Consider the following 26,366-nt stretch of genomic DNA (forward strand, 5'->3'; position numbering starts at 1 on the left):
TCAGGATTGACCACTGTGAACAAAAAATAAAGTACTGCTCTTAACTATTTTTACTGCCTGAGTTGGGGGATGTACATAAAGCTTCCCTTTCACAGCTAGTTTAATGATGGGGAACCATGCTAGAGTTTTATAAGACAGTGAGAAGAGAGAAAAAACTGTGGTTGGAAGGGTGACCAATTGCAATGTTATTGAACCAATCTCTGAAGAAATAGCAATAAAACTGTAGGACACTTCCCTGTCCTGTCTATTGCACACAGGCACGTGAAAAGCTCAGGGTTGGTTCTGGGTCCTCCTAAACTGAGTGAAGCCCCAGCCCCATTTCCTTTTTGGATTAGCTCCAGACAGTTACAGTGGTGTAAGCCCAGAATTGGGTTTCAAAGCACATTCTCTCTGTTTTCCTGTTGAAGCCATTTCAATTGGTACTGCAGACACTTCACTTGCACTTCAGCAAGTACTGCAGTTTTACTCTTGCAGAATTTCCTCCAAAACCGGTGGGTAGACTTCTGCTTATAGAATTTCATACATATCTCAAGACAAGACAGGCATTGCTTTACTCACAGCTTCAGGAAGCTCCAGGTGATCTGGGGATCTGGCTACAGCCCTTGCTGACAACCCGTCCTCTCCCGTTTCAGGAAAGTCATCTTCATCCTAGAACATGAATGACAAGCTCAGTAATGCAACAAGCCTCAGACAGTTTTGCTCTTTGCCAAAGAAGCAATTCCTGAGGCACAGAGCAAAGAGCAAAAACAACATTCCCCCACCCATCTTTGCTTTAAACAGAGCAGAAGAACAAAAATGGCAGGCCAAAATCTGAAGATTTTCATATGGCTACGCTTGCCAGCAAGAGTTCAGTGGGTTGGAGGAGCTGCACCTGAAGATAATTCCTGCCCTGACACAAAACTGGATTAACTCCAATAACAAAATTCAAGTGATTTCACTTCAATCTCAGTTTAAAAGTTGGCAATTCTGTTTCCCTTGCCATATAATACCCAAGGGTAATATAGGACTTAAGGACTACTCAAGGGCACAAGCCAAGAACCTGCAATTACTCCTGATGTATTATTCTATAAGCTACGCTTAGAATTTAGTTTGAAATACAAAGCTGCAGGGATGTGGCTCCTGGAGGAATGTTAACCAATTTCTTGCAAAGGCCAGTATGTCTCCATTCTCCCAACAACAGAGTGCTGCCCTCCCTGAGCTAGCACTGTGTTGATGTCATGATATAAGGTCATTAAAAAGAAAATTAATCACTGCAGGAATGAATTTCAATTAATTGTCCTTACCAAAAAAACTGTCAGAACACAAACTGCTGATTAAAGTGCTTAACTGCTCCAGGCAGTTTTCCCTTAATTTCTTCCTCAGTTCAAAATGTGTAATGAGTTGATTTAAAATAAATCAATCATTCTTGTAAATACTGTTCTCTCAGGCCTGCTAACTTTACATTCATACAAAGCTGAGGATGAGTCCAAGGTGTAAGTACAGCTTATGGCTGAAACTGTAGAGGCTGGAACCAGCAATGCTTTGCTACCTGCAGAGCAACACAAAGGTAAAAAGCATAACACTGTGTCAAAATGTGCAGTGGCTGAAAGTACAGTGAATTTTGCATAATCCAAGAGCCCAGGGAAAGTCATAGGCTGCAGCCTTATTTCTTCCCCCACGGGAGCTGAAATGAGGCAAGCTGTAAAGAGGGTCAGGCTCTCTGATGCACAAGAGATGATGACTGCAGAACAGTTGTTTGTGATTTAATGCTCCCCACAAGAAAACCTGTTTGTAGGACATTTATTATACACAATTTGATGCTAGTTAGTTCAGTGGCTGTTTTCCCAAGTGAATCAGATAAGAATTATTGTGGTTTTAACATTTTTATATATGATTCTCATTTAAAAGTAAGTAACTTTCCATTTTTAAATGGTGAAAAGAGGAACAATTAATGAGAATGTGATTCATCCCAAGAAAGTGAAAAGCTGTTTATCATTATGCCTGTTTAAAGGCATGTAGAATGTTCTTCCATCCCTGTCAATGAAGCCAAATAAGAGGAAGGTAGATTAAATCAGGTTATTATAATAATTTATTTGCTCAACGGTAAAAACATTATTGTGAATCAAATAAGTCAAGGCTTTTTTCTCTAAGGCTTGTACTTATTTGTTTAGTGAATATGGGCTATACTTTGAATTTTCTAAACTAAGCAGGCAGTTTTGTCACAGTCTGAGTCTGCTTGTATTTTGGAATCCACATCCCAAACATTTTATTTAATCTTTTCATATTGCATTTAACCCAAATTGTGCCTTTCTGTCAGGTGACATATTTTGTCCTAACTTGTTGGTGTATTTCCTTTCTCAGTGGAAACCTACAGCAAACTCTTACTGCTAAATCAACTGATATTTTATCAACTTTATAAAAAAGAACCTCACTTTTCAAGCTAAATCTTTTTTTGCATCTCAAAGCTAAAAGAGGGAAAAAAAATTTTTTAAGACTTGAGAATCTTACCCGTTTTTTACGTCCAGCTTTACCAGCTTTTCCTGCCTTTCCTCCTGAAGGTCCACCTTGGCCCTAAAATGAGAACACATCCAATGTAAATTTTCAAAGCACCTTTTTTTCGAATTTAACCAGAGCAGAATAAAAGTTTGATGCTAGCTCCAATGGTATGTTTTAAAAGCTGAGTATTACAGCATTCGTCTATAAATTAATTATCTGAAGGAACAACAGTCATTTTCACAACACAAGACAGCGATTTTTTAGCATAAAAAAATGCCAGGCTCTGTCCTAGTACAATGCTACTAGTCTGTCCTACTCTGTTATACACCCAAAGGTCATAAACACATTTTAGTGTCTTGGTCAAACATACTAAAAGGTTGCTCCTGTCCCAGGTGCTTGCATGGCAAAGGGAGCCCAAAGACAATAGATCCACACCCACAAAGTCATGAGCACTGAGAAATCATGGAAAACACTGATGAACAGCTGGGAAATTAACCACTGTCAACCCCCCTGCACACATGAAAGCACAGAAAATTTATTATGACAGGCTTTAAGGAAAACAATTAAATAGTTGTTTACAGGGTGCCTTATAGAGGGAGACTACCCTACCCAGAATCAAGGAATAACAGAACACCATTGACAAAGCTTTGTGAAAATGTAACAGAAAGTGGGAAAGGAAATGAAGAGGATCCTTTTGGGGAGATGCTGAGGGACAGACAGGATCATGAACCCTGAAGGAAGAGAGAGAGTTGATAAATCAAAAAAAGGAAACAACACTAGAAACCTTGGCAAGAACAGTTTCAGGATGGATCACAAATAACATTTGATGGTACAGATGAAAGAAGCAGGAGTTACTTAGAAAAATGTTTGACTTTGTGACAGAAAAGAAGGGGATACGAGACAAGAGGGAAAGAAAATGAAGGGGTGGGAGAGGAAGCTCCCATGGGCTGATTGATTTTCTTCAGAACAACATTAGTGTGCCTTTCAGTTCAGATATAAGTTCCATCTAGACAAATATCTGCCACCAACACTGTTCTAAAGAAGGCATCTATTCTCTCCAGAATGACCTCTTAGCTTGCCACAGGGACTTGAACTCAAAATGCTATCTTTTCTATTTCATATCAGTGAACCTTTCTCCACAAATTTATTCTGTGATTTTGGAATCCATGCACACTTTTAGCATGCACAACTTCCACATCAAGGACTCCTGCAGTACAACTACATTGTAATGCAAAGAACCACTGCTTGAAGTCTGCCATTTGTTTCTCTCACCTGGTTTTCCTAGTTCTTCTTCTGGAAAGCCCAGCTCTATCACAGTATCTAGTCTTCCTCTTGTCTTTCATATGTCTTAAGAACACGTTCAGGAGCACAGGCCTCCACAGAGATTCCTACACTCTCCTCATGATTCCCCTTGATTATGAAAATTAAATATTCACCTCCACTACTGACTTTCTATGTATTAAACAACTAAGCGTCCATAAAGACTTTCACCCAGAATCCCCAAACATTGTTCATCAAGCCCCATTACTTGTTAAGACTTGACAATAAGAATTCAAAAAAGAAATATTTGCATAGGAGAACAAAGTTCAGCAAAAATGTGAGACTGTGTCTCTGTGTTATTTCTCTTTGTACAAGCTAAGACACATAAATCTGCTATTACTAACAAGGCATTAGGGATTATCTCTATTCCAGAAGATACATATTAAGAGGTACGAAAAATGAGCAAAACAATACATTTTCTATGCTTAGAATATGTGCCTTTGAAATACAAATTTTTGTAATAAAGGTGGAGAAGGTAAAAGTTATAACATTTTCTTTATGTTCCCACCGTAGGCTGACTGCAGAGCAGAGAAGCTAAGAGGTCCCGTGTCACAACCACTACTGAGATGACTGGATCATGCAGCTGACTTGTCCTCCCTATGTGATTCCTTGACAATGGGTAACAGAGGGTTCTCTCTGACAAGGATCCTGGTATGTGTGAATTAGATGTGACTTAAACAGATTTTCAGAGCAGAATTTTATTCAGATCCAAATGAAAATCAAATTCTTAATTTCAAACATGAAACAAAGTCTACTTACTATTATCCTTTGTAAATGGATCTACAGAAGCATTCATCTATTAGCAAAGGCACTGCCAAGGCAATCTGAGGATAATTGGTTTTAGTGGTTGCATAGATTTCAATTAACATAATCCAAAGAGCCACCTGTGAATAATTATCTGCAACAGTATTAAAATCCAAAAGTGAGACCAAAGAAAAGCTAGAGCTTTTAGTGCACCAGAATGAAGCAGCACAAACCCTGATGCAGTGGTTTCACATTGATCGACATTTGGGGAAGAAGTAAGGAACCACCCACAGAAGTGATTTTTTTAGGAGAAGCTGTTGGGAGCTTCCTCTGTGCCTTGGACAGGCCATAGATGGCTGGTTCTGAGAACCAACAACATTTTGCACTATTGAGAAATTAGATCCGCCTTTGTGAATTCCACATTTTAAAAACCACAAGCCCGGGAACTCTTTCTCTCTTGCTTCCAGCCTCGAAAGGTAGCGGAGCTCTGGTGGGGCCGGCACCACTCCCCCACAGCCTATGCTGCATGGAGGAAGCTGGGCTGGACTCCAGCAGCTCCCAGGCGAGGTATGGAGGCTATGGAGACTCAGCCCCAGGCTGGGCCGGGCCATGGTTGCTGACATCTCACCAAAACCCCCTCCCCCCGACCCGCACGGACGGCTCCAGGCCGAGCCCACCCTCCCAGTGGCTGCCGGATAGACGGAGGGATCCAGCGCGGCCTGAAATCCAACACCGTGACTGCTGTGGCCACTGGGAAAGATATTTAACCCTTTCGCTACATAGATGAGACCGGCAGACCTTGTTCCTCTTTCCAGGGAGAGAAAAGGACAGTGACGACGCGTAGAAAGACAACATGAAAATACCAAGGTCAGTAAAGAGTCAAGCTTCAGGTGGAAGGAGAATGAGGAGATGCTGAATGGGGCTGAAATATTCTTTTGGTAGGGCCATGGAGATAGACAATGATGTACTGAAATAACTCCTTTAATTCACGAGAAAAGTATGGGGGATAAAGTATTCAAACTGTAGATGTGAGCACAGGCATCCACTGATGAAGCCAAGCAGATGCTGGAGTAGCTGTGATCCCATGAGAAGCTTGAAAAGAGAGAGTGATGAGAGTGATGAAGGCCCTTTTCCCCCAGGGAGAAAAGAAGAACACCTCTGTTCCCGAAGATGATCACAGAGACAGATGAAGAGAACCTTTGCCTTTGAACAACTCATCCTTAAAATAATACCCTATGAGTTCATGGCCCATGGACACACCTTTAGGAAGGCTGTGAAAATGGGAGGAATTTCGTGATGCAGAACTTTTCCTGGGCAGCAGCTATTTGTGGAAATGAAAAGCCATGAGAACGCTGTTCCTTGTAGAGAAGTGTCCTGGGTTGATTATGATGTTAAATTGTATCCCCATTCGTCCACCTAACCCAGACACAGGTTTTGTATTCTTAAAATTCCATCTCAGAGTAAAAGTGAGTGGAAAAGAAGCACCGAGTCTGTTATCAGAGACTGTACTTGCTCCCCCCGCATCGGGAGTTTTGACTACAGCACAGACAGACAACAAGACACAGATCACCTTGGCTTTCCAACTAGCCAGAGCAGAGCGGTCTTCCTGGACTGTTTTCTTTCCCTTTTTTGAAACGAATCGAACCTGCTCTGGACTGGGGACTCGGGAGAGCACCGGGAGCTTGCACCCGTGCACTACCGGGAGCCCAGCCTGGGCAGCGGCATTTTCCAGCGCCAGAGGGACTGATAACAGAGCGAACACCCACAGGAAAGAGACCCTCTGAAGTTTGTCATCTCTTCTGAAGGGCGAGAGGTTTTGTAATGTGTTATCATTCATTTTTGTGCTCGGTAGTGCTGTGCCTGTGAAATAAACAGGTTTTTCCACTTCTCTCAGAGAAATCTCTTCCCGAACCGATTGGGGGGTGGGAAAAAAAGGGCCACATGGCCACGTTTTTTTCCCGGGGGGAGCCCCACTGGAGGTTTTCTCCCAAATTTTGCCCTAAACCAGGACAGAAGTTTCCATGGCAGGGCAAGAGAAAACTCCTGTCCCTACAAGAACTGATGAAAGACTATTGTATAGCTGGTACTGCTTTAACATCCCAGGTTTTGTCTCTACATGGTCAGCTGGGAAAGGAAAAAGTTGGGCCGGGGGAGGAAAGGTGTTCTGGAAGTTTTATTCTGATGCTTCTTATTCTTGTAGTCCTGTTAATAAAGTTTCTTTATACCTTTTAAGTTTTAAGCCTGCTTTGCCCTTCTCCTAATCCATATCTCACAGCAAGAAATGATTTAGTGCACTGGTGATTTTAGCCAGTGCTAAACCTACCACATTATTTGGTGCATTGGCTGGGAAACTCAAATTGGCAAATCTGAACCACTACACCTGATCTGTTTCCCATACCATAGGGAACAGTAGAGTAGAATTGTGGAGTAGAACATGAACATTTTTCTAATCAGCCAGGTACCTGTGGCAAGTTGTCTGTATTCCCTTATTTTTGTACAGGATCATGGTTCTACAATTGGTATTTAATGATGCAGTACAGGCCTGTTAGGATGGAGAGACCCTGAGGAGACTCAGGATATGGCACAGAGGAGTACAGGCAGTGGGTGATAAGATATACTTGACATCACAGACCCCACAGCTGTAAGCATCTAACCACTGGCCAGTTAAAGAATTGCAGATCTACAGACAGGTGAACTGAAGAAAATCTGGCTTAAGGGTAGCAAAGAAGATAAAAAAAAGGATCTAGCACACTAGAAAAGCAACATATGCAGTAGTATCAGGTGTAATGTGGAGCACCAAACCAATGGAAAAAGGGAAATGTAAAAATATATTAGCTAACATATAAAAGAAATTCCAGATGAATAAGAAACCATCAAAATGGACATCTTATCCTCCCCAATGAAGGTCTCTGGTTGCTGACAACTCATAACATCCCCACCAACACCACCACCAACAGCAAAATCAAACCATCAACCTTAGGAATCAGAGCCCTGGAAGAAGGATGAGCACAATACCAGAAAAGAGTTAGAAATTGGGAAGTTTTCATGCAACAATTTTAATCACAGTATCATTACTAATTATTTTTATTTTTTGCACAGAAGTATTTTTTATTTTCTTTAATGAATACATCTGGACTTATGATAATGTTTAGACTAAAATTTCAGTCACACTGACAGGAAATTTTTAGTTTTATAAGTTGTTCCTTCTCTTTTCCCATATACAAGACTTTGAGTGCAACGAAGTTTACAGACTATTCCAAAATACAGAAGCAGGCTGTGAAAGTCTTAACTTTGACCCTATGCATGTTTTTAACCTTTATCAAAGGATGGCTGTTGTAGATGACTGGGAGAGGGTGTTTAAGGAAGAGGTTACATTGCATCTGTCAGTGAGATTTACCAGCCTTCTCCATACCTCATGTCTGCTTTTCTACCAGCCTCTACTTGCTGACTATGACAGGTTGCTTTGGGCTTTGTAGTTCCCTACAGCAGGGAGCAAGCACATGACTGACAGGACATAAAATTATACTTATTATGTCTGGTATTTTGAACTAAAGAAGCTCCAACCACCATCCAAGATGAACAGTTATGCTTTAGAACTACTTTGTTATCATACAGATTCTCGGTCAAATGCTGCACTGTATGGACACAGCCCACACCAAAGACATGATAATGGGAGCCAGCACACAGAAATCAGTGTGGGTCTGGGGCTTTTTGCCATGTCTGCTCCACAAAGTTAGGACAGCCATACCTGGAGCAGCCTAAAAAGGAGCTGATCCTTACCTTATTCCAGGGATGTTCACCAAAACTCTTGTCTCTTGCCCAGATAAAACATCCCTCACAATGCAGAGACCTACTCAACAACAGAAGTTGAATGACTTATTTGTCGAATATTCTGGACTCTTGCAAGTGAAGATAGAGATTGTAATGCCACTCGACTCAGTACTCTACAGAGGTCAGTATAGAAAGCAAGGACATATTTTGCTCTCAAATATCATTCCTGCTACAGCCATCTATGCTGCAGAAGGTTCATCCCAAAGTATCTCAAACTTTTGGAACCCAATTGGAAGACGACACAAAAATTAAAAAATATGAGGAAAGATAAGATCCTAGTATTTTGGCAATATTAGCAGAAGGTGAAGGTCATCAAAACTAGCAGATCTGTTTAAAACTATTACAAGAAGCAAGCTGGGGAGCAAACATAAGTCAGTCAAGAATACAAAATCTTTTACTCTGTCTCCTAATTCAGATAATAGCACAGACAATACTGCTGTGCTGCTTGATGAAAAGGGTAGCCCTGACATTCCTTTTTATTGGTGTATCTCTGCTTTGTTCTTTTGCTGGATTTTTTTGCAAGCTCCTGATCTCTGTAAATCTTTCCAAAGCTAGCATACTTTCCTTTTTCATACCTTTTCTTAAAAGTTCTCTCTGACACATTAGCTGTAAAGAGTCCTCAATACCACCTAGGTAGTTTGTGTCCTGCCACCATGGCTTAGAATGATTGTTATTGCTTCCTTGCTTTTCTTTTTTACTGTAACAATGCATTACCTATAAACTATGATTAAAAATGTAATCCTTCTGCTCTGACAGCTACCTAAAATACATCACATAGTGTTTGTACAATAGGAAAGAGGTCACAAACACATCTTCAATACAAATAAAAAATAAATTATAACTGTGAATCAACATAATGACTATATATTCACTAGTAAGACGTTTACAATAACTTGCCTTCATATGCATGTTTAAAATTCAAGCACATTTTTGTGTATCACATTAGCTACAGGAAAAAAAAAGTTAACAGACTATTATTAACATCTCAAAGAGAAGCATTCAGAATTTAGCAAATGTGAGAATTAAGGTTGCCGGGGAAACATTCATTTCATCCCATTGGGCTCAGGCATTATGATACACAGCTTAATGCCATAGTCACACACTTTGTTTTTTGTAGGTTTCCTGCCTCACTTCAGTCCTCCCAGGTTATGTTGCTGTAGATTATTGGTTTACATTGTTCAGCATCTAGAGTGGTGGGTAATAGTTACATTATTGAATGTAACTATTCAATTAAAATAGTTACATTTATCAAATTCAAGATAAACTAAAGACATTTTTGCTACAGGGGAAAAAAAAATCATCTTCCTAAATCTTCCTAATAAATGTGCTCCTATCCCTGGCTTTAATAATAATATTAATTAACAAGAAGAGGACTGAGAATAATCATGAGGAATTTATATTAGGAAAAAAAAAAATAAAGGAGACGTGGTTGCTAGGGAACTAAGGAACAGGAAGGAGGTATTAAGGACTTTTTCACCTCCAGGTCACCATCGTAACTCTGACCACTCCAGGAGATGCTCCAGAGAAAAATGACAGAGTCAGAACTAACAGAGGCTAATAATGCTTTACTCTGATGACTGTCTGACATTAAATACATTAACAGATCGCCACACTTCCAACAGCTAATACATATTAGAAGTCTGTAACAGTCAGAGTACTTAAATGATGGCTACAGAAGGCCCAAGTGACTGTTTCTTTGTTTCTTTTTGGATCCTTCTTCCAGAGTGTATATCATAGCAGCACCTAGGAATTCATCCCTGGGCCAGACATCTACTATGCTACAAGACAAATTATTACAAATAGACTACAGCAAAGATACCACAATCCAACAGGATGATAAAAATGAAAAGAGGAAATAGATGAAAAGTGATGTTTTAAATGCTATTTAATATTCCTTTCCCTTCTCACAGCTCCCTCTATTGCAGACAAGCCACTGAGAGGTACAAATACCTGCAAAATCAAGTCCTTAAGCAGGGAGTCTTCCTGCTGCTCAGCTATCCAACAAGAATTTCCAATTGTATTTTGGAATACAAAATTGGGTGATGCATATTTAATTTTTCTGTAGTCATAAAACAGGAAAATAAGAAGAAACTACTGGCTACTTTCTAAAGACCATTGCTGTAAATTAAAAAAAAAAAAAAGTTTAAAAAAAAGCCCTACAAGGCTGACATTTCAAAAGAGATATCATATTTCTGCATCCAAAAAGAAAAAGATGGCAAGGGCAACCATCAAAGACTTGCAATGCTTAGTAGAAGTTTTGCCCTAAACTCCCTAGCAATGTTACCTGATTACCCTGCAATGAAGAAAATTTAAAAATCACACTCAACCATACATTCAAGTCTTGTTCTTCTTGTTTACTCTATCCACATTTTTTCCCACATCACTCTCCCTTTCATTGGTGACATGACAATCATTAATTGTTGATCTGAGACTTATTAACTGAATTTATACAAAACAGGACTATCAGTAGTTATTGCTATTTGGTATTGACTAAATAGCAAGTTTATTTCAAGTCTATTCCAAGCTCTGAAGTTTATTCCAAGTCTATTTCCTTCTGATTTTTTTCTAGAGCTCTGCTTTTCAACTATTTTATCATTTGCTGCACAAATCCTCTGACTTGTCAGTGGCAATTCTGCTGGTAAATAAATCATGCTGGTGACCTAGGAAGCAGAGAGTTACACTCAAGAGCCAGCGTTCATTTAAAACCAGGCTGAATCCTGAATTAGTGAGGACAGAAATCCTCCAGGAAAAATGTGTCAATTCCTCAGGTTCAGACCAATGTCCAGCCCTGACTATCCAAACAGAAAATGTAATGATTATTACCACATGTGCTGTGTTGCCATCCAGGATAAGGGTTGTCACTACAGCCTTTACTGACTGGTGTTTTCTTCTCCCATACTGCCTGATTAAACTGTCCTTTTCAGACTAGTTCTTGTAATGAGTTGCCGTATGGTGAGAAGCCAGACACCCCTACTCAGTGACTCACTGAGAAACAAAATTTCTCCTTACACTCAAAGCCTAAGGATGGACAAGAAGACCTGGATTCACAGATCCAGCCTCAAATACCAGAGAACTCAGTATCAGGGGTGATGCAGGTTGGGCACTCTGACAAGCTGAAGTGTCAGTTCATATTAAGCAGATTTTCCAAGAGCTGAAAATTGATTACATATTAATGAAACACTCATCAGGGCAAATGACAAACCCAGACCATATTTTTTTAGTATCATTAAAGAGACTTTCCTACAGCCTTTCTGCTCCCCATGCCAGCTGTCACCATAATACAATCAGGTTACAAGGCTGAGGAATCACAGAACACTCCTGTTAAGTCTAGCTCACCTTCCTGAGCAAAAGCAGTCATTCGCACTTCCTCTACAGCACAGCACAGAGAATAACTAGAACTGTGGGGAAAATGTACCTGTAAGGTAGTAATGTGCTTGTTGGATTCTAAAAGAAAGAGGTGGAGACATTATGAGAGCTAAGCTCAGCATCTTGTAGAACTATTCCATAAGTTTCCTGCTAGCTTCTTATTCCTGTTCTGAATATTAGCAAATTCCATAGTAAACCACCAGTTGGCACAAGGAGCAAGAAATCACAGCATGGAAACAAAATCACTTCCAGCCTGCCCTGCAGCAGATATTTGCACACACTAGGGATGCCAATTTAAGAGCTATTTGCCAATATATTCTATAATGTTTTTGAGCAACACTAAATGGAATGTTTGTTTTATATTCCATGGATGTTTTAATGCATGTAAAAGAACAAGTAAGCAGCTTAAAAGCCTTCTCAGGGGAAGAAAAAAAAAGAAAAGGAAGAAAATACAAAAAAAAAGTAAAATGCGTCTCATTGTTTTCTGTACTGTATTGGGGAATAGGTCTATTTGTTTCTTTCATGACTTGTTGAACAGAAGGAAACTGTTTCCATGTCAATGGGTGTGCAAGACCACAAGGGTAACAAGAAATGCCTCTCTGCCATAATTCAGATCCTTTCCTACCACTGCTTAAGTGATCTGTTCCTGCAGTGAGGTGAACCCTGACTGATAAGATTGAACAGTCCGGTTTTGTATTTTAAATGCCAAATGCATGCAAAGTCTGCTAATGAACCATAATGAGATTTTGCTTCTCCTTAAGGTAGGTGCAGACACAGAGGTGCACATTTACACAGGATGCTCTACTCAGCTCACTCAAGGATTTTCCTTGAGTTACACAGCAAAGGCATGGAAATCTGAAACAAACACTTCCAACCTGTCATACATGTTCAAAATAACCATCTCAAAATCACTGGCCACATTCTCTCATTACCCAGGACCACACACAGGACTGACACAAGACCTATAGGGTGCTGTTCTCTGCCCTAACACTTCGTGCATGTCCATGCACATGCCAAACATGTCAGTGTTTTCAACATCACACTTCCAAGTGTCCTGTTTGCCATGGTCTTGAGCATTTTTCAGCGAAGCTGAGAATCTGATGCACCCATTCCTTTCAGTCTGATGCAGGAAAGTTGCCTTATGCCTTTCCATAATTCCACATTCCTACAAAAAGCTGTTGAGCTCAATTGTGCGTAACATACTTCAGATCCGAAAGGAGTGGTATTATCGTTATTCTGAAGTAGAGAACATACAGAGTTGTTATTTCCAAAGCTGTATTGGAAGCACAAAGATGCAGACATACAACACTATTTAAAGACTTTGAACACTGAAACACTGAAATTTCTTTTTAATGTACATGAACATATGGAAGCCTACAGACATTTATAAATAAGGCTTGGTCAAGTCAAGCAAGTTATCTGGAACACGACAGCTTTTAATTCTTATGATAAACGCAACTCTGACATATTTTCACCCATCTCAGCCACCAACTGGTGGCTGGAGACTGAGCTGGAAGTCTTTATGCAGGATAAAGAAAAAAAAAAAGAGTGAAATAAAGCAAGAAACTTGCTAAAAAATTTTAGAGGAGAAGGTAGATATAAGACAGGCACAGAAGAACAGACAACCCCCACATAAGGGAGAAGAAGAAAAAAATAAGAATTGATCACAAAGCATGTGAAAAACATGGAGTCATGAAAGCAGAGGAGCTGCTGGAAGTGATATATGGTAAAAGGGAATAGGTGTACAGGTAAGGATCCCAGGTTTGAGAACAAACTCAGGAAGAAAATTTTCAAAGTGAAAGCAGTCAGCAGTGAAAAACCTAAGAGCAAGAGCAGAATAAAGCAATATATAAAAACCAGAGGAATAAAAAGCACAGGGACAGGGGGAAAGAGCACAATATTACAGAAGAATTCTTGTCAAGAATTGGAATTTAAAGCTTGACCCACCAATTAGTTTTACAGTGGCCTCTATGGCCCAGTAGATATCAAACATCAGCCCCTGGCTGGGCAGTGAGTAGTGCACAGGCATTCACCCCCACATTCCCAAAGGAGATGATTGAGATGTCATCTGTACTCTGAGTCAGGGAAAATGAGGCAAAAACCTCTGGACTCAAGAGCTGCACAGTTAACCACAAAATTCCTCCACTGCAAGAACATCCTAGCAGATAAAAGGATGTGAAACAGCAATCAGACTTAACAAGGCAAATATAGGAAATGTTAATACAGGACAAGTTAAAATTATTTCCTTTTAAGTTATTGTGATAAAGGTTATGTAAAAAGACAAACATCCTCAGAGTTTAATTAGTTTATGATGTTTCAAGTGCTTTAAAATAAAAGGAATGCCTTTACAGCACATTAAGTTTTCCAAACAATATGTCAGTGGAAGCCTCTCCATTTCAGAGTATTTGAGACAGTGACTACTGAAAAGGATTGAAAATATTTATATGGAAATTCTGAAAATAGAAGAAACTGAAATTCAATTAAAGCATTTCATGCTCAGTTTAGTTTTCATCATTATCAATGTTTTTTTTTTTTTACAATTTTAGCATAAAAATCTTCATTATCTAGGACTGGATGTGGGCTTTGATTCTTAGTTTTTGCTCTTTGAAAACTTTTTAAACCTGTTTGTATCTTGGTGCTTATTAGTACTTACTAGGGGATTAGGAATGTCACTGATCCTCTCACTCTTGCTTACACCCATGCTAACCCTCCTCCCACCAACCCTAACATCAGGTATGCTGGGATTGATCTAAACATATCAACAAAAGGGTTTAAAGGGTTTTATCATCCAGGCCATCATGTGCTTTTAAATCAAACACATTGATACTCCACTAGCACACCAGACCCAGGCATTAATTGAATTAATCTGAGTTTTTAATTCTAAAAGACGATGCATGCAGACATGTCTGCACAGAGCCCAAAGGATTACAGTGAGGTCTCACAGAGACTCCACAGCACTCTAGGGTTAGGGCCAGGAAGGGTAGAAAATTACTCCTCTACATTGCTTGAGCTGAGCAAAGACCAAATAGCAAAGCAAAAGGAAAGAGACAAAACTTACAGGTGGGTATAACTAAAATAATTTTTTTTAAATTTTGTAAGAAAAAGGATTTTATCTTGTCTGCTCAGTGTCTCTCAGAGATCCTTGGGCAGGCTGGAGATACCTTGAGTGCATTAGAACCTGCTTTGGAAGGGGTGTTGCATACTGGAAACAAGAAACAATATGAAATGGCCTGACAACAATGTCTGAGGACTTTGTAGTCTAACAGGATTGAACAGCATGGTGACAGAGTAAGGGATGCTGCGGATTTGGGACAGGCTGGTTTGAACAGCTGTGTAATGCCACAGAACTCTCACGGCATCACAGGCAGCTGAAGGGAGAGGGTGACACAGTATGATGCAGCCAGGACTCAACAAGGTCGAGAGAGGCTGTGCTGACTCCACTGCCACACCCAGCCCCGTGGGTTACAGCTCTGTGGCGCAACCTAAGTTCTCACTTCAACCCCTTAGCTCTGGTTAGTAGGACCTGTGTGCATTGGCAGGTGACAAGGCGACTATGAGCCCACAGTGTGCCCCTGCTGCCAATGATATCCTGTGCTGCATCGGGAAGGGTATGGCCAGCAGGTCAAGGGAGGTGGCCCCACACCTCCACAGGGCCCTAGCTGAGGCCACATCTGGAGTGCTGTGTCCTGTTCTGGGCTCCTCAGCACAAAACAAAGAGCTAGTGGAGATGGTCCAGCAGAGGCCACAAAGATTATTTGGGATCCAAAATATCAATTTTATGAGTAGACACTGCATGTTCTCAAGCACTTCTGGCCCTGTTCGATCTGGAAAAGAGAAGACTAAGAGGGGATCTCATTAATGCATATAAATGTGCCAAGGGGACTCTGCCAGACTCTTTTCAGTGGTACCCAGTGACAGGACAAGGAGCAGTGTCCATAAGATAGAACACAAGATGCTCCACCTCAGCTTAAGGAAGAATTTTATGTTGAGGGTGGCAGGGCACTGGAACAGCTGCCTATGAAGGTCCTGGAGTCTCCTCTCTGGAGATAGCCAAACACCACCTGGATGTGTTCCTGTGTCACCTGCTCCAGGTGGTCCTGCCTTGGCAGGGGGGTTGGACTGGATCATCTCCAGGGGTCCCTTACAACCCTAACGATTCTGTGAACCCTGAGAGAAAGATCTGCGTACACGCTGTGACGTCAAAGGGGGCGGTTTGGGGAACGGTGACACCGCTGGTGTCACACCAAGGATAGAGCTCAGAGCAGGAGGCAACAGGGTCACAGCGGGGCTGCACAGCGACGTTGCCTCTGGTGGGCCACCGCCTCCCGCAAGGAGCCGCAGTGACGCCATTCGGGTGTGATGTCATGGCGCATGCGGTGAGGTCCCCACGGCGCTGCCACCACGGGAGTGCGGCGAGCCCTTACCTGCCGGCGCTTGTCGGCCGCCTTGGGGGGCATGGCTGACCCTTACAGCAGCGGCCACCCCTCGCCACAATCTCGCGCCCACCCGGCACGCCGGAAGTTGATGGCGGCACCCATGGCAACGCGCCGGAAGCGGCAATGGCCCCGGCCATTTCCCGCAACCCCCCGGCTCTCCCCTCGAGGGAGGGAATGGTACATCCCACCTGCCTCTGCGAACAGAGCGCCGCTGCCCAGAGAGCGTGACAGCGGGCACCGCCTCCTTATGAATATTCAAATTAAGGGCGGGGTCACGGGGAACGGAGCAGCTGGGCCTCGACCTGGCGATCAACGCCCCTCCTGCTTCATGAATAGTTAATGGAGGGGCAGGTCTCGGGGAACGGAGTGATCGGGCACAAAACTAGTTGTAGGGATCACGCCCTCAAATGAATATTTAAAAGAAGGCGGGGCCGCAGCGAGACCACCATTCGGTCAGTGATGACAGCGTTCCCGCCCGTCATGATTATTCAAAAAGGCGGGGCAGCGGAACCCAGCATCCGGGCCCCGAGCGAGGAATGGTCACCCCGCCCTTAATGAATATTCAGATAGGGGCGGGGCGGCGGCCGGACCCGGAAGCGGCGCGGCTGAGTCACGGCGGCGGCGGCGATGAGGCAGCCGCAGCCGCGGGCGGTGTCGTTGTCATTGTCGCTGTCGCTGTCCTCTCTCGGCGCCTGAGGAGCCGCCCGTGTCCGCCCGCCCTGCTCTCCGCGCTCTGCCCGCCGCGCTCGGCGCCGCCGCCAAGATGATGGAGGAGATAGACCGGTTCCAGGTGCCCGCCGTGCGCGCCGAGATGCAGCCGCTGGTGAGGGGCGGGCGGGCGGGGCCGCGCTGTGCCCCGGTTGAAGTGACCCCGGTGCCGAGGGGGTCGCGCACATGCCCCCGGGTGTCGGCGCTGCGGGCGCGGCGCTGCGGCCGTTATATAACGGGGTGTCCTGGGCGCTGCCGCCGCCATCCCCGGCGGGCCCGGGGCCGCTGCTGTGTCATCCCGGGCCATCCTCTTATCCTGCCCCCTCCCCCGTCCTCTTCTCCTCGTCCTCCTCCTCCCCCGGAGCAGTCGGTAGCAGAAGCGGGCGGAGGCGGGCGGGCGTCTCCGCTCCTGCCGCGATGGAAATGCCGCTCCTCTTGGAGCATCCCGGGGTGTTCTCCCGCCGCCGGGCACGGGAATGGCCCGGGGTCGAGGGGGAAGCGGCAGTGGGACTGGGGAGCCCGGTTGGAGGCGCTGAGGACGGATGGGCTTTTGATTGACTTTTACAAGATAGGTGAGGTCTAAGGAGGAATGAATCGGGCGGTGTTTGTGCCCAGCCCGGGCTGGGTGCTGCGGGGACCGATGCTCCCCGGGGACAGCAGAACTGCACGGGGTGGGTGGGAAGTTACACGCGCTGTTCAGCCGCAGGACCTTCTCCGAGGATGGTTTTATAGCCTGCTCTCGACACTAAGCTGCAAGGAGGAGATGCTCATCTTGTGTAAAGTCCAGGTGTTCTGCAAAGAAACATCTCTGTCAAATTAGCTTAACTCACACAATTATTTGTGTAAGGAAGGCAGTCTATGAGGGTTTGATGCCGAGCCACAGCATGTGTTCTTCATATCAGGATATGTGTTTTTCACATCGTAGACACAATTATACTCAATTAATGAGTCTGACATAATGGTTACACTGCTACATGGAACCCTGGAGAATCTTTGCAGAGAAGGAAGTCTGCAGGCTCACAGGACTTTGCAGATATGTAAGTGGGCAGGTAGAGTGGTTCTGGGCTTTTGGTAGCTTCTGAAATGAGTTACAAAGGGAGCCCACCTGGCTGGCAGCCAGGGGAGATGCTATACCATCAAGTAGTGCAATGAGCGTGTAGCTGCATTGGTCCAATGCCACAGGATTGTTTGTGTATGTGTTGTGCCCCATCTGCCTGCCACAGAACTCTTCAATGTGTTTACCATTTCTGTTTTCTACCTAGAAGAGGTTTCTCTAGTGTGTTTCCCTCCCTTTACTCCTGTGTTCCTCAGTCTCTGCCTGGAGGTGTGTTATTAGTAACCTGGGACCTGCTGAAATACAGTTCATCTTGGCATTAAAGTGAAAGCCTGGATAACAGGCTCACTTGCTCAAGGTGTTGATTCCTTTTGGCACCTGGAGAAAGCAATTCCCATCTCGGCATCTGATTGTGTGAGACAAGCATATGAATCGTTTGGGAAGGTGGAAAGGACTTTAATGACATACTTGCACAGTTCTTTTTGGCAGCAGGTGAGGATAGGTTCTTGCCAGGTTTATGCTAGCACTGAACCACTTCTGAAATTTCTAATATATCAAACCATACGTTATTTAGAGTTGAACAGCCTCAGTTCCTTGTGGCAGCTAGTGTTTGTAAGAACACTGTCTTGAGAACAGAAAAGCTCTACAAGTCTACGCTCAAATTATCCTTCAAATGGCAAGAAATACATTTCTCCTATTGTGGGAGTGTTGATAAATTCTGAAAATATGCTTAGTTTGGGTTGTTTTCTGGGTTTGGTTGTTTTAGTGTTTTTTTGTTTGAGAGGGTTTTTTTCTTGTTTCTTGGGGTTTTTTTGGGGGTTTTGGTTGTTTCTTGGGGAGGTTGTTTTTGTTTTTTGTTGTTGTTGGTGGTGTTTGTTGTTGATTGTTTCTTTGGCTTTGTTGTGAGGCAAAAAACTCTATACTAGCTGATGTGGGCATTTTGCTATCCTTTCTTATTGTTAGTGCTTTTATATGGAGGACACAACGAAAGTGACAAGAATGGATGTCTTCATTTGTTTTATTGCAGTCATAGTAGTGAAAGTAGCAAGCTTGAAAAAGGTGTTGCCAGACAAAACAATGCTTATAAGTGTTTCTAGGAACTCCATGATAATAGTGGAAGAGTGGAATTTGCAGATACATGCATGTTTGCACGAACATGAACCTGGCAGAATCCAAAGAGCTTCTCTGGTGGAACCCAGTTGTCTCAGGATAGGATGGTGGATTGGTCAGCAGTGATAGTAAGCTTAGGAAACAGTTTCCTTCAACAGGGAAGAATTAGAAAAATTTCACAGAGGGCTTTAACACTTCCATTAAAACAATAGTCTGAATCTGTGCTTCAGAGTTTCAGTTTAACTACTAGAGCTCATAGTGAAACCTTGTGGTTTTGGGGGTCTTGAGTGTTTGCAGGTCTATGCACACAATTGCTGTTACTGGGTGTATAGGATTTTTTACACAGTCATGGAAATGTTGACTATGGTCTCAGAAGTGGGATGTAGCAGGTTGATACAGCATTTCTGGTGGTTTCCTCTGCTTTGTAGCTCCTGGTCTGTACTTTGCAGATAGGGACTGGATACTTGAAAGAATCCTTGCAAGTCTGCAGTTTATCATATTCCTTTGCTTTGGTGATACAGTTCTGGCCAATACTACTGCTTTGTACCATTACAATTACCATTTGTCTGTCACTCTCCCTCCCATTCTGTACTTTCAAGGTTGTGGTTTAAACTCAGTTAACAAATAAATCACTCACAGCCGCTTGCTTGCTCACTTCCCTCCCACATCAGGATGGGGGAGAGAATCAGACAAGTGAAAGTGAGAAAACTTGTGGGTTGAGATAAAACAGTTTAATAAGTAAAACCAAACCATGCACACAAGCAAAGCAAAACAAGGAATTCATCCACCATTTCCTTTGGGCAGGCTGGTGTTCAGCCATGCCCAGAGAAAAAGGGAGGGCTCCATTATGCTTCATGAATACTCAGGAAGACAAATACCATTAATCCCAACATTCCCCCTTGTCCTTCTTCTCCCCCCATTTTATATATTGAGCATATGATATGGAATACCCCTCTGGTCAGTTGGGGTCAGCTGTCCCATCCGTGTGCCTGCCCAACCTCTTGTGCACCCCCAGGCTCCTGGCTAGTGGGGTTAGATGAGAAACAGAAAAGGCTTTGATACTGCAAGTGCTGCCCAGCAATACCCAAAACATCCCTGTGTTATCAACAGTTTTCAGCACAAATCCAAAACATAGCTACTGTGAAGAAAATGAACTTTGTCCCTGTCAAAATCAGCACAAAAGTACAGAATAACCTTATCATCTCAGGACTTACTGTCTTCTTCCTAGTTGAAAAGCTTTCAGTTCCAATGGTCTCAAGGAGAGATGTGACTGTAATTCTTTTCCACATCCAGGAAGCTGAAGTAAATTCTGTTTTTCACGTGCTACCTAAAAGTCATTGTGGCTTGCCACTGAAGCTGTATATTAAAAAAAAGTTTCTAAACATTATTCCCTGCTAAAAAGCAAACAAAGAAGGTACCTTGCTTGATTTACAGAGCATACACTAGATGAATTATTTTGTCATCCTGTTCCAGCAGGAACAGGGTGTCCCAGGAAAGCACTGTTCTCTCTGAGAGTTGGCCAGTGTGTGACAGATCCTGAAATGAGGATTGTGAAGCTAGGCTTTGCTCAAAATCCTGAACTTTGTGTTTTTGACCAGCATGCATACTTTTTGAATATCTGTTCATCTCTATGGATAAAGTGTCATCTTAGCTTTTGATGTCTTTATACTGAACTCCAGGACAACTGCTGCTGATCTGTCTGGAAACCATCTGACAGGCCTTCTGGTCTGCCTATCTTCAAAATAAAAAGATTGGCTTCTCTTCAGCGTGTAGCAGCTATGTCTTTCTTAGAAAGCAGACTGAAACCTTTCTGCCCTTCAGACCTGCCGCTGACACTTGCACCATTTATTGATCAGCTGTCTGTCAGGGGTGATAGTGCATTAATGTTTGGTGTCTACTGATTGTACATCCTGACAATAACCAGTGCTTTATTTACAGAGCAGGGACAGAGAACCTGGCATAGCTTTTTGCAAACTAAGTTCTTTAAAGATCAAATGTGTCTGGTTAGGGAACATTGTCTCTTTTACAGCCTTGTCCCACCAAAATCTGCACTGGTGTCCCATTGCAAGGCTAAGGGCAGCACCCAACAAGTACAGGCTGAACAAAGTCTTCCAGGATCTCTGGTTGCTGCAAGTTTCTCTCTGCTGATAACAAGTCAGTTGCAGAGCCAAGAAGCATTTGGCCTGCAGGTTACATGTTGGCCAGGTCTGTCATATGTGTCCTCCAGCACTTCACACTGGATGCAGTGATGTGAGATTAATAAGATGGGCAGTCATTTTCCTCCTCTTTCCAGCTTGTTTGGATAAGCATTGTGAAGTTAGGCAAGCTGGCTTGACTGGTCACTCTGTGTGATCTCTACGAATGCGTTTTGAGAACTGCTGGGTAACTGATGCAGACGCGAAAGAGAGGTTCAGCACAAGACTAAATGAGACAGAGTTGCTATGTGCAGATGGACAAGATAGCATATAGTACCTGGTAACCTGCTTTAACCTGATTAAGCATCATCCATTTGTCAGATGGGATGTGGCCCAGTGTTTCAAATCTTGGAGAGACACATTACATTGCATATTTTGATATTGTGGTACAATTGTGTACATTTTCGTCCTGGAAGAGAAGGCAGGTAACTGGCACTTGGTCACATTCATGTCGTGCCTATCCATGAAAATAGATCCACATTTCTATTCTTGTACATTGGTCACATTTGGTTTCTATTCTAAAAATGTCTGCCTTTTCAAATTAATATAAACTAATTTACAGGGTGTTTTGTTTTCTCCTAATGGTTAGTGTCACGTCATCCTTATCAACATGATGCAAGCTCAACTTCAGGAACTCTATTCTGCTTAGATTCTGTTAGTTTCCAACTTGACCTGTGATCCTTCTCTACTCACAGAAAGGTCTCTCTTCCTTAGCTGCCGAGTAGTGGGTTATTTCCACATAAAATTAATTCAGGGTTTGCAGGGATGTGACGAGGCCTGAAATTCATTATTTCTGGGACACTTACACTTGGTAGACAGCTCTCTTGGCCAATGGAGTTGGTATTTGATGTCTTAACTTCCAACTAGTCAATCTTTCCCGGTCTGTTGGTGGTGGTACATTTGTTGTGATGATTTGATTTCTCCCAAGATTTTTGCTGGGAAGGTTTCCTAACAGAAAATTATTATCACAGTGGTAGATTTTAAAGGGAGAGGGAGATGAAGGGAAACTTGCACAGTGAGGATGTTGTGGATGAAAAAGAAGTAAAATTCATATTGAAATAAGGATGGCTGACCCTGAATTTGTGTGTAGAACCATCTTTTCTTCAGCACTGGAGTCTTACCCCACACTCTCCCTGTGATTTTTAAATCTGTGTTTTGGATTCTTAACTAGACTCTTGCCAAACCCTGACTATATTTGTTAAAATGAAATGTACTGAGCACAGTGTAGTGGGGTTGTATTTTGAGTCTGCTGTAACATGGATGCCTCCTGAGCCCATACCTCTAGCATACACCAAGCCCTGGCTGGCATGTGGTGGCAAACTGACAGGTGACACTGTTGAATCACACCTTGCTCCCATAGACCAACACAGGCAGTTTCTGTTCTTAGCACAAAAATGAAAGTAGAGTAAAAGTGATTTTGCTTACATGGCATCAGTGCCACTTTTCCTAAGAGCGCGTATATCAAAGTGCAGCAGCTTCAGTGGAGCTTTGACACAAACTTCTAAGACTTTGGCACACTTTCTGAAAACAGCAGGAACACAGTATTTCAGTTTCTCAGTTTTCAGCCCACATTGAAAAATGGGAGCTCTTTCCAGAGAAATTGGGCTGGTGGTTCCCATATCTCAATCTGAAGCATTGTGCCTGCCTGGTTCCTTGCCAGCAGGGGCCTCAGGCTGGTAGATCTAGTTTTGATGATGACAGCCAAACTAAGGATTTTGTTCAGCCAAATCCTACAGTGATACTGCTGGCTTTTCAGCTGAGATGCCAAATCTGCACCAGTCCTAAAAGTGTAAAATTTTCAGAAATTTTGAAGGTGCAGAAGATTCATTTCTGTACAGCTTTGCTTTTTAACGTCTGAAGAGAATAAAAATAAATTATATTATCTACCAGATACTTAATTTTTAAAAAACAAACTGTAATTTTAGTCAGCAGAGTGTATGAGTGCTTTGCATGCTTATAAAATCTGTATTCTTTATTTCCGCAAAATACTGCTTATCACATCTTAAGAAAGTTGTGCTGCATGCCAAGATCTCTCTGTAAAACATGGAAAAACCGAAGAACAGGAAACCAAATGTAGCTAAGGCAAAAAGAAAGGCTATACTTTTAGGGCTTATAAATAGTATGTTAATATAACATTAGGTCTATAATGCAGGTACACAAAACCCTCATCTTTCTAGAAGGAAAAAGCTTTCAAAATGAAAATGTCTTCCATATATATATTCATCATAATGTGGCCCAGGGGTTACACAGCTACATGTTTTGTAAATGCTTATACTACATGAGATTTGTAATGTTGCAGTACAATGGGTCCTAAAAAAGATTTATTTCAGATAGTGCTGGTTTTTAGTTATACAGCTTTTTTAATGTGCTGTCATGTCACCTACAGCAGTGGCCTAAAGATTGCCTGCCTGAATACTTCAGTTAATTGGGTTTCTGTTGTGTCACTTCCCTGTCCCATGTCAGGCCTGTGGTGCAGAGATACAAAAATATTTTTATTAGCGCCCCAGGCCAGGCTGAAACTCCAGCAGTGATCCAGCACAGGCTCCCAATTGAAGGTGATGAGGGATGTGCTGGCTATCTGGAGAATGACCTGTCAGGATGTGGGAGCGTGTTCTGGCTGGCACTGTCTCTGCAGGAACATTGCTCCTTCGTCTCCACTTCTTTGTACAAGCTCTGACTACAGCTGTTCTGTCAGTCATATTTGGAAATCTCCTCCTGAGTGAAGAAAGGTATTTAAAACGGGACAGTGAACTCTTATGAACAATTAAATCTGCACAGTGCACTCTTGGGATTCTATCGTCATTCCCAAGAGCTTGTTATTTGTAGTGTGATGTTAATACCTACTCAGACAGCAATTTCTGCTACTGATGTAGCCATATCCTCTCTCAGTCAGCAGGTAGTGGCAGGTCTGTAAAGATGAGCAAAATTCCAGGGTGAGAGAGGAGGACAAGACATGCCTTAAAATCTGCAAGCCTTCATTCCAGGAAAGCCCTCATCTTGCCAACAGGGCTGTGACCTGTCTGGAGGTACATTTTACTTTTGGTGAAATTGAAGCCTGAACTTTATAAGGACAGAGGAGGAGACCCCACCACCAGTTTGATCTGTGGGGTAGAGGATTAAAAGCTGGTTAATGGCAGGACTTCTGGTCGTTCAGTGATGATAGTGTGCCTGTTTTTTCTAGAAATTTTAAGACCTTGGCTGGAGTACTTGCCTTTCAGCTTCTATGTAGATCAATTATTTGTCACTTTCCCCAGGTGGTCTGTAGAAATTTTTCTACACTTTCCCCTCACACTCGCACATGCCATACATCTTCAGTGAAGTCTTGTGCCATTTAAAGTGTAGGGTTCTCCCAAGGTTATTCTGTATCTTTCACTGCAAAATTGATTTGTCCTGATGCAGCCACTTGCCACTAGTAAAATCATCAGTTTGACTCAAATCCCTTGTAGTCTGACCATTATTCTTTTAATTTTAGAGTGTCATCTTGTGCAATGGATCGGTGTCCATTTTGTGGCAAGCAGTTGGAAGCAAGCATTTGCTTCACTGGTTTGTCTCTGAGGATTACTGAGTCAGAGTGAATGAAATTGTAGGTGGAAATTTGCTTAATTTTGAAGAGTAATTACTAGCAAATCTGCTCAACTTTTGGACATATCCATCACCATTTCACAGGATAGCACGGTTTATCACATCAGGAAACCTCTTTACAAAGAAATACTCTCCTAAATATGTGCAGAGTATTCAGGCTGCATCCCAGCTGCTTTTACTAGGTGAATTGCAGTCATCTTAGCTGTGGACTGAGAAAAGAGTATTTTTAGTAAAGCTGAAGGTCACACACATTGCTTTTATTGAGAAGAGCCCTGGCTCTCTAAAGATGGCTAAGACCTTATTTCCTATACCAAAGGGAAAAGGGAGAGTACTGTTTGTTTCATCTTTGAAAGGTATTCCAGCTCTACTGGCAAGCTGTTTAGTGGAGATGCAGGCTTTTTTATGTTGCTAGAACATATTTAAATTCTTCCTGAGCCTGCTAATTTCTACTCCATAGAACAAAGCCGTTGGCTATCAAATAACTAGCCACCAAGTGACTCCTGTAACCCAGCACCATCTGCCTACCAGAGCACATTGTTTAGAGTCTGTGTGCAGTGCTGAAACAGGTAGAACAAACCTACTTCAGCTATTTCCTCAGCATTCTTCCAGAATAGTCTGTGTTAGAGCTTTTCTGAGGAGCTGCTGTTTCTTTCAGCCTCCAGCACCATCAGACTGTTGCTCTTTGGACATCGTATGGTGTTTTGACTCATTCTTGTCTGACACTGCTTTTTCTTAGTTTCTCTTCAGTTTCCTTTTTGAGCCGACTCCCATTTATAAGAGCACCTATCTTTTGGGCTCTGCAGCATTCAGTCCAATAAAGCCTGTAGACAGTCTCTTTTCCTAAGCCAAGCAGAGCAGCAATATTCTAATGATCATTTCTCTCTTGCATATTTTACTGATTGCATGGGAATGTAGGTTAGTGATTTAGTACACCCATATCCAAGCAAAATAATTACCTAGGTTATTTCTTTCTTCATATTTTTGTTGTATGTGGCCCCAGGTGAAAACCAATCTTGGTTCTTGAATCAATGTCAGAGTTGCTTATGTTGATCTAATTATTGTTTCCTTCCCTATCCTCCACTGAATTTGGGGCATGGTGATTTCTTTTATTTCAGCAAGTTTGCCACAGGCATTGGAAGAGTTTTTTAGCTGAGATGAGATAGAGCCTGCTTCATACATGGCTTCTAGTGCTCTTTTCTTCCTTTCTTTCAAACAGATGTCTTGCAGCTGGCCAGTAGATCTTTTTTACCTGACGGACCAAGCATTTAGCTGCCTTAAATGCAGTTATATTTGTGTTTTCATCAGCTCATCATTTCACTTTTTTTGCATAGTTAACTAAGGTAATTTGCCTTTTTTTGAGTTTCTGTGCTTACCTGCACAGATGTATGTGGTGGGGTTCTCAGACTTAAGAAACTGTTGCTTTTTTCCTTAAAGTGAGGAAGTACTGCAGTCCCTGCTGAAGAGCACATTGGTAGTGTATTGCAGTATTGAAAAGGACCTGTTGGTTACATTTCTAAGTTCAGAAGAGATTAATTTACACTTGCC

General features: G+C 42.5%; 2 protein-coding genes across 4 annotated transcripts in view; one reads left to right on the plus strand and one right to left on the minus strand.

Annotated features, from left to right (window-relative positions):
* The window catches only part of DNAI1 (dynein axonemal intermediate chain 1), a 143,185-nt gene extending 126,920 nt beyond the window's left edge, over positions 1-16,265 (minus strand). The window contains exons 1-3 of the mRNA XM_088054323.1: positions 16,161-16,265; positions 2,488-2,550; positions 559-648 (exon numbers count right to left, since the gene is read on the minus strand). Of these exons, the coding sequence (XP_087910449.1) occupies positions 559-648; positions 2,488-2,550; positions 16,161-16,193 (186 nt within the window). The 5' untranslated portion in view covers positions 16,194-16,265. The remainder of the gene's footprint in view (positions 1-558; positions 649-2,487; positions 2,551-16,160) is intronic.
* A 529-nt stretch (positions 16,266-16,794) lies between these two features.
* FAM219A (family with sequence similarity 219 member A) overlaps positions 16,795-26,366 on the plus strand; it is a 101,710-nt gene continuing 92,138 nt past the window's right edge. For 2 of the 3 annotated variants that reach the window (XM_005530397.3, XM_005530398.3), the window contains exon 1: positions 16,795-16,995. In XM_005530397.3, coding sequence (XP_005530454.1) covers positions 16,936-16,995 — 60 coding nt within the window. In that variant the 5' untranslated portion in view covers positions 16,795-16,935. The remainder of the gene's footprint in view (positions 16,996-26,366) is intronic. The other variant, XM_014259147.2, reaches the window with a different exon arrangement.

The sequence above is a fragment of the Pseudopodoces humilis genome, chromosome 4, assembly GCF_049639895.1.
Source record: "Pseudopodoces humilis isolate 2021_Gansu_Grassland_sample_001 chromosome 4, ASM4963989v1, whole genome shotgun sequence".
Classification (NCBI taxonomy): domain Eukaryota; kingdom Metazoa; phylum Chordata; class Aves; order Passeriformes; family Paridae; genus Pseudopodoces; species Pseudopodoces humilis.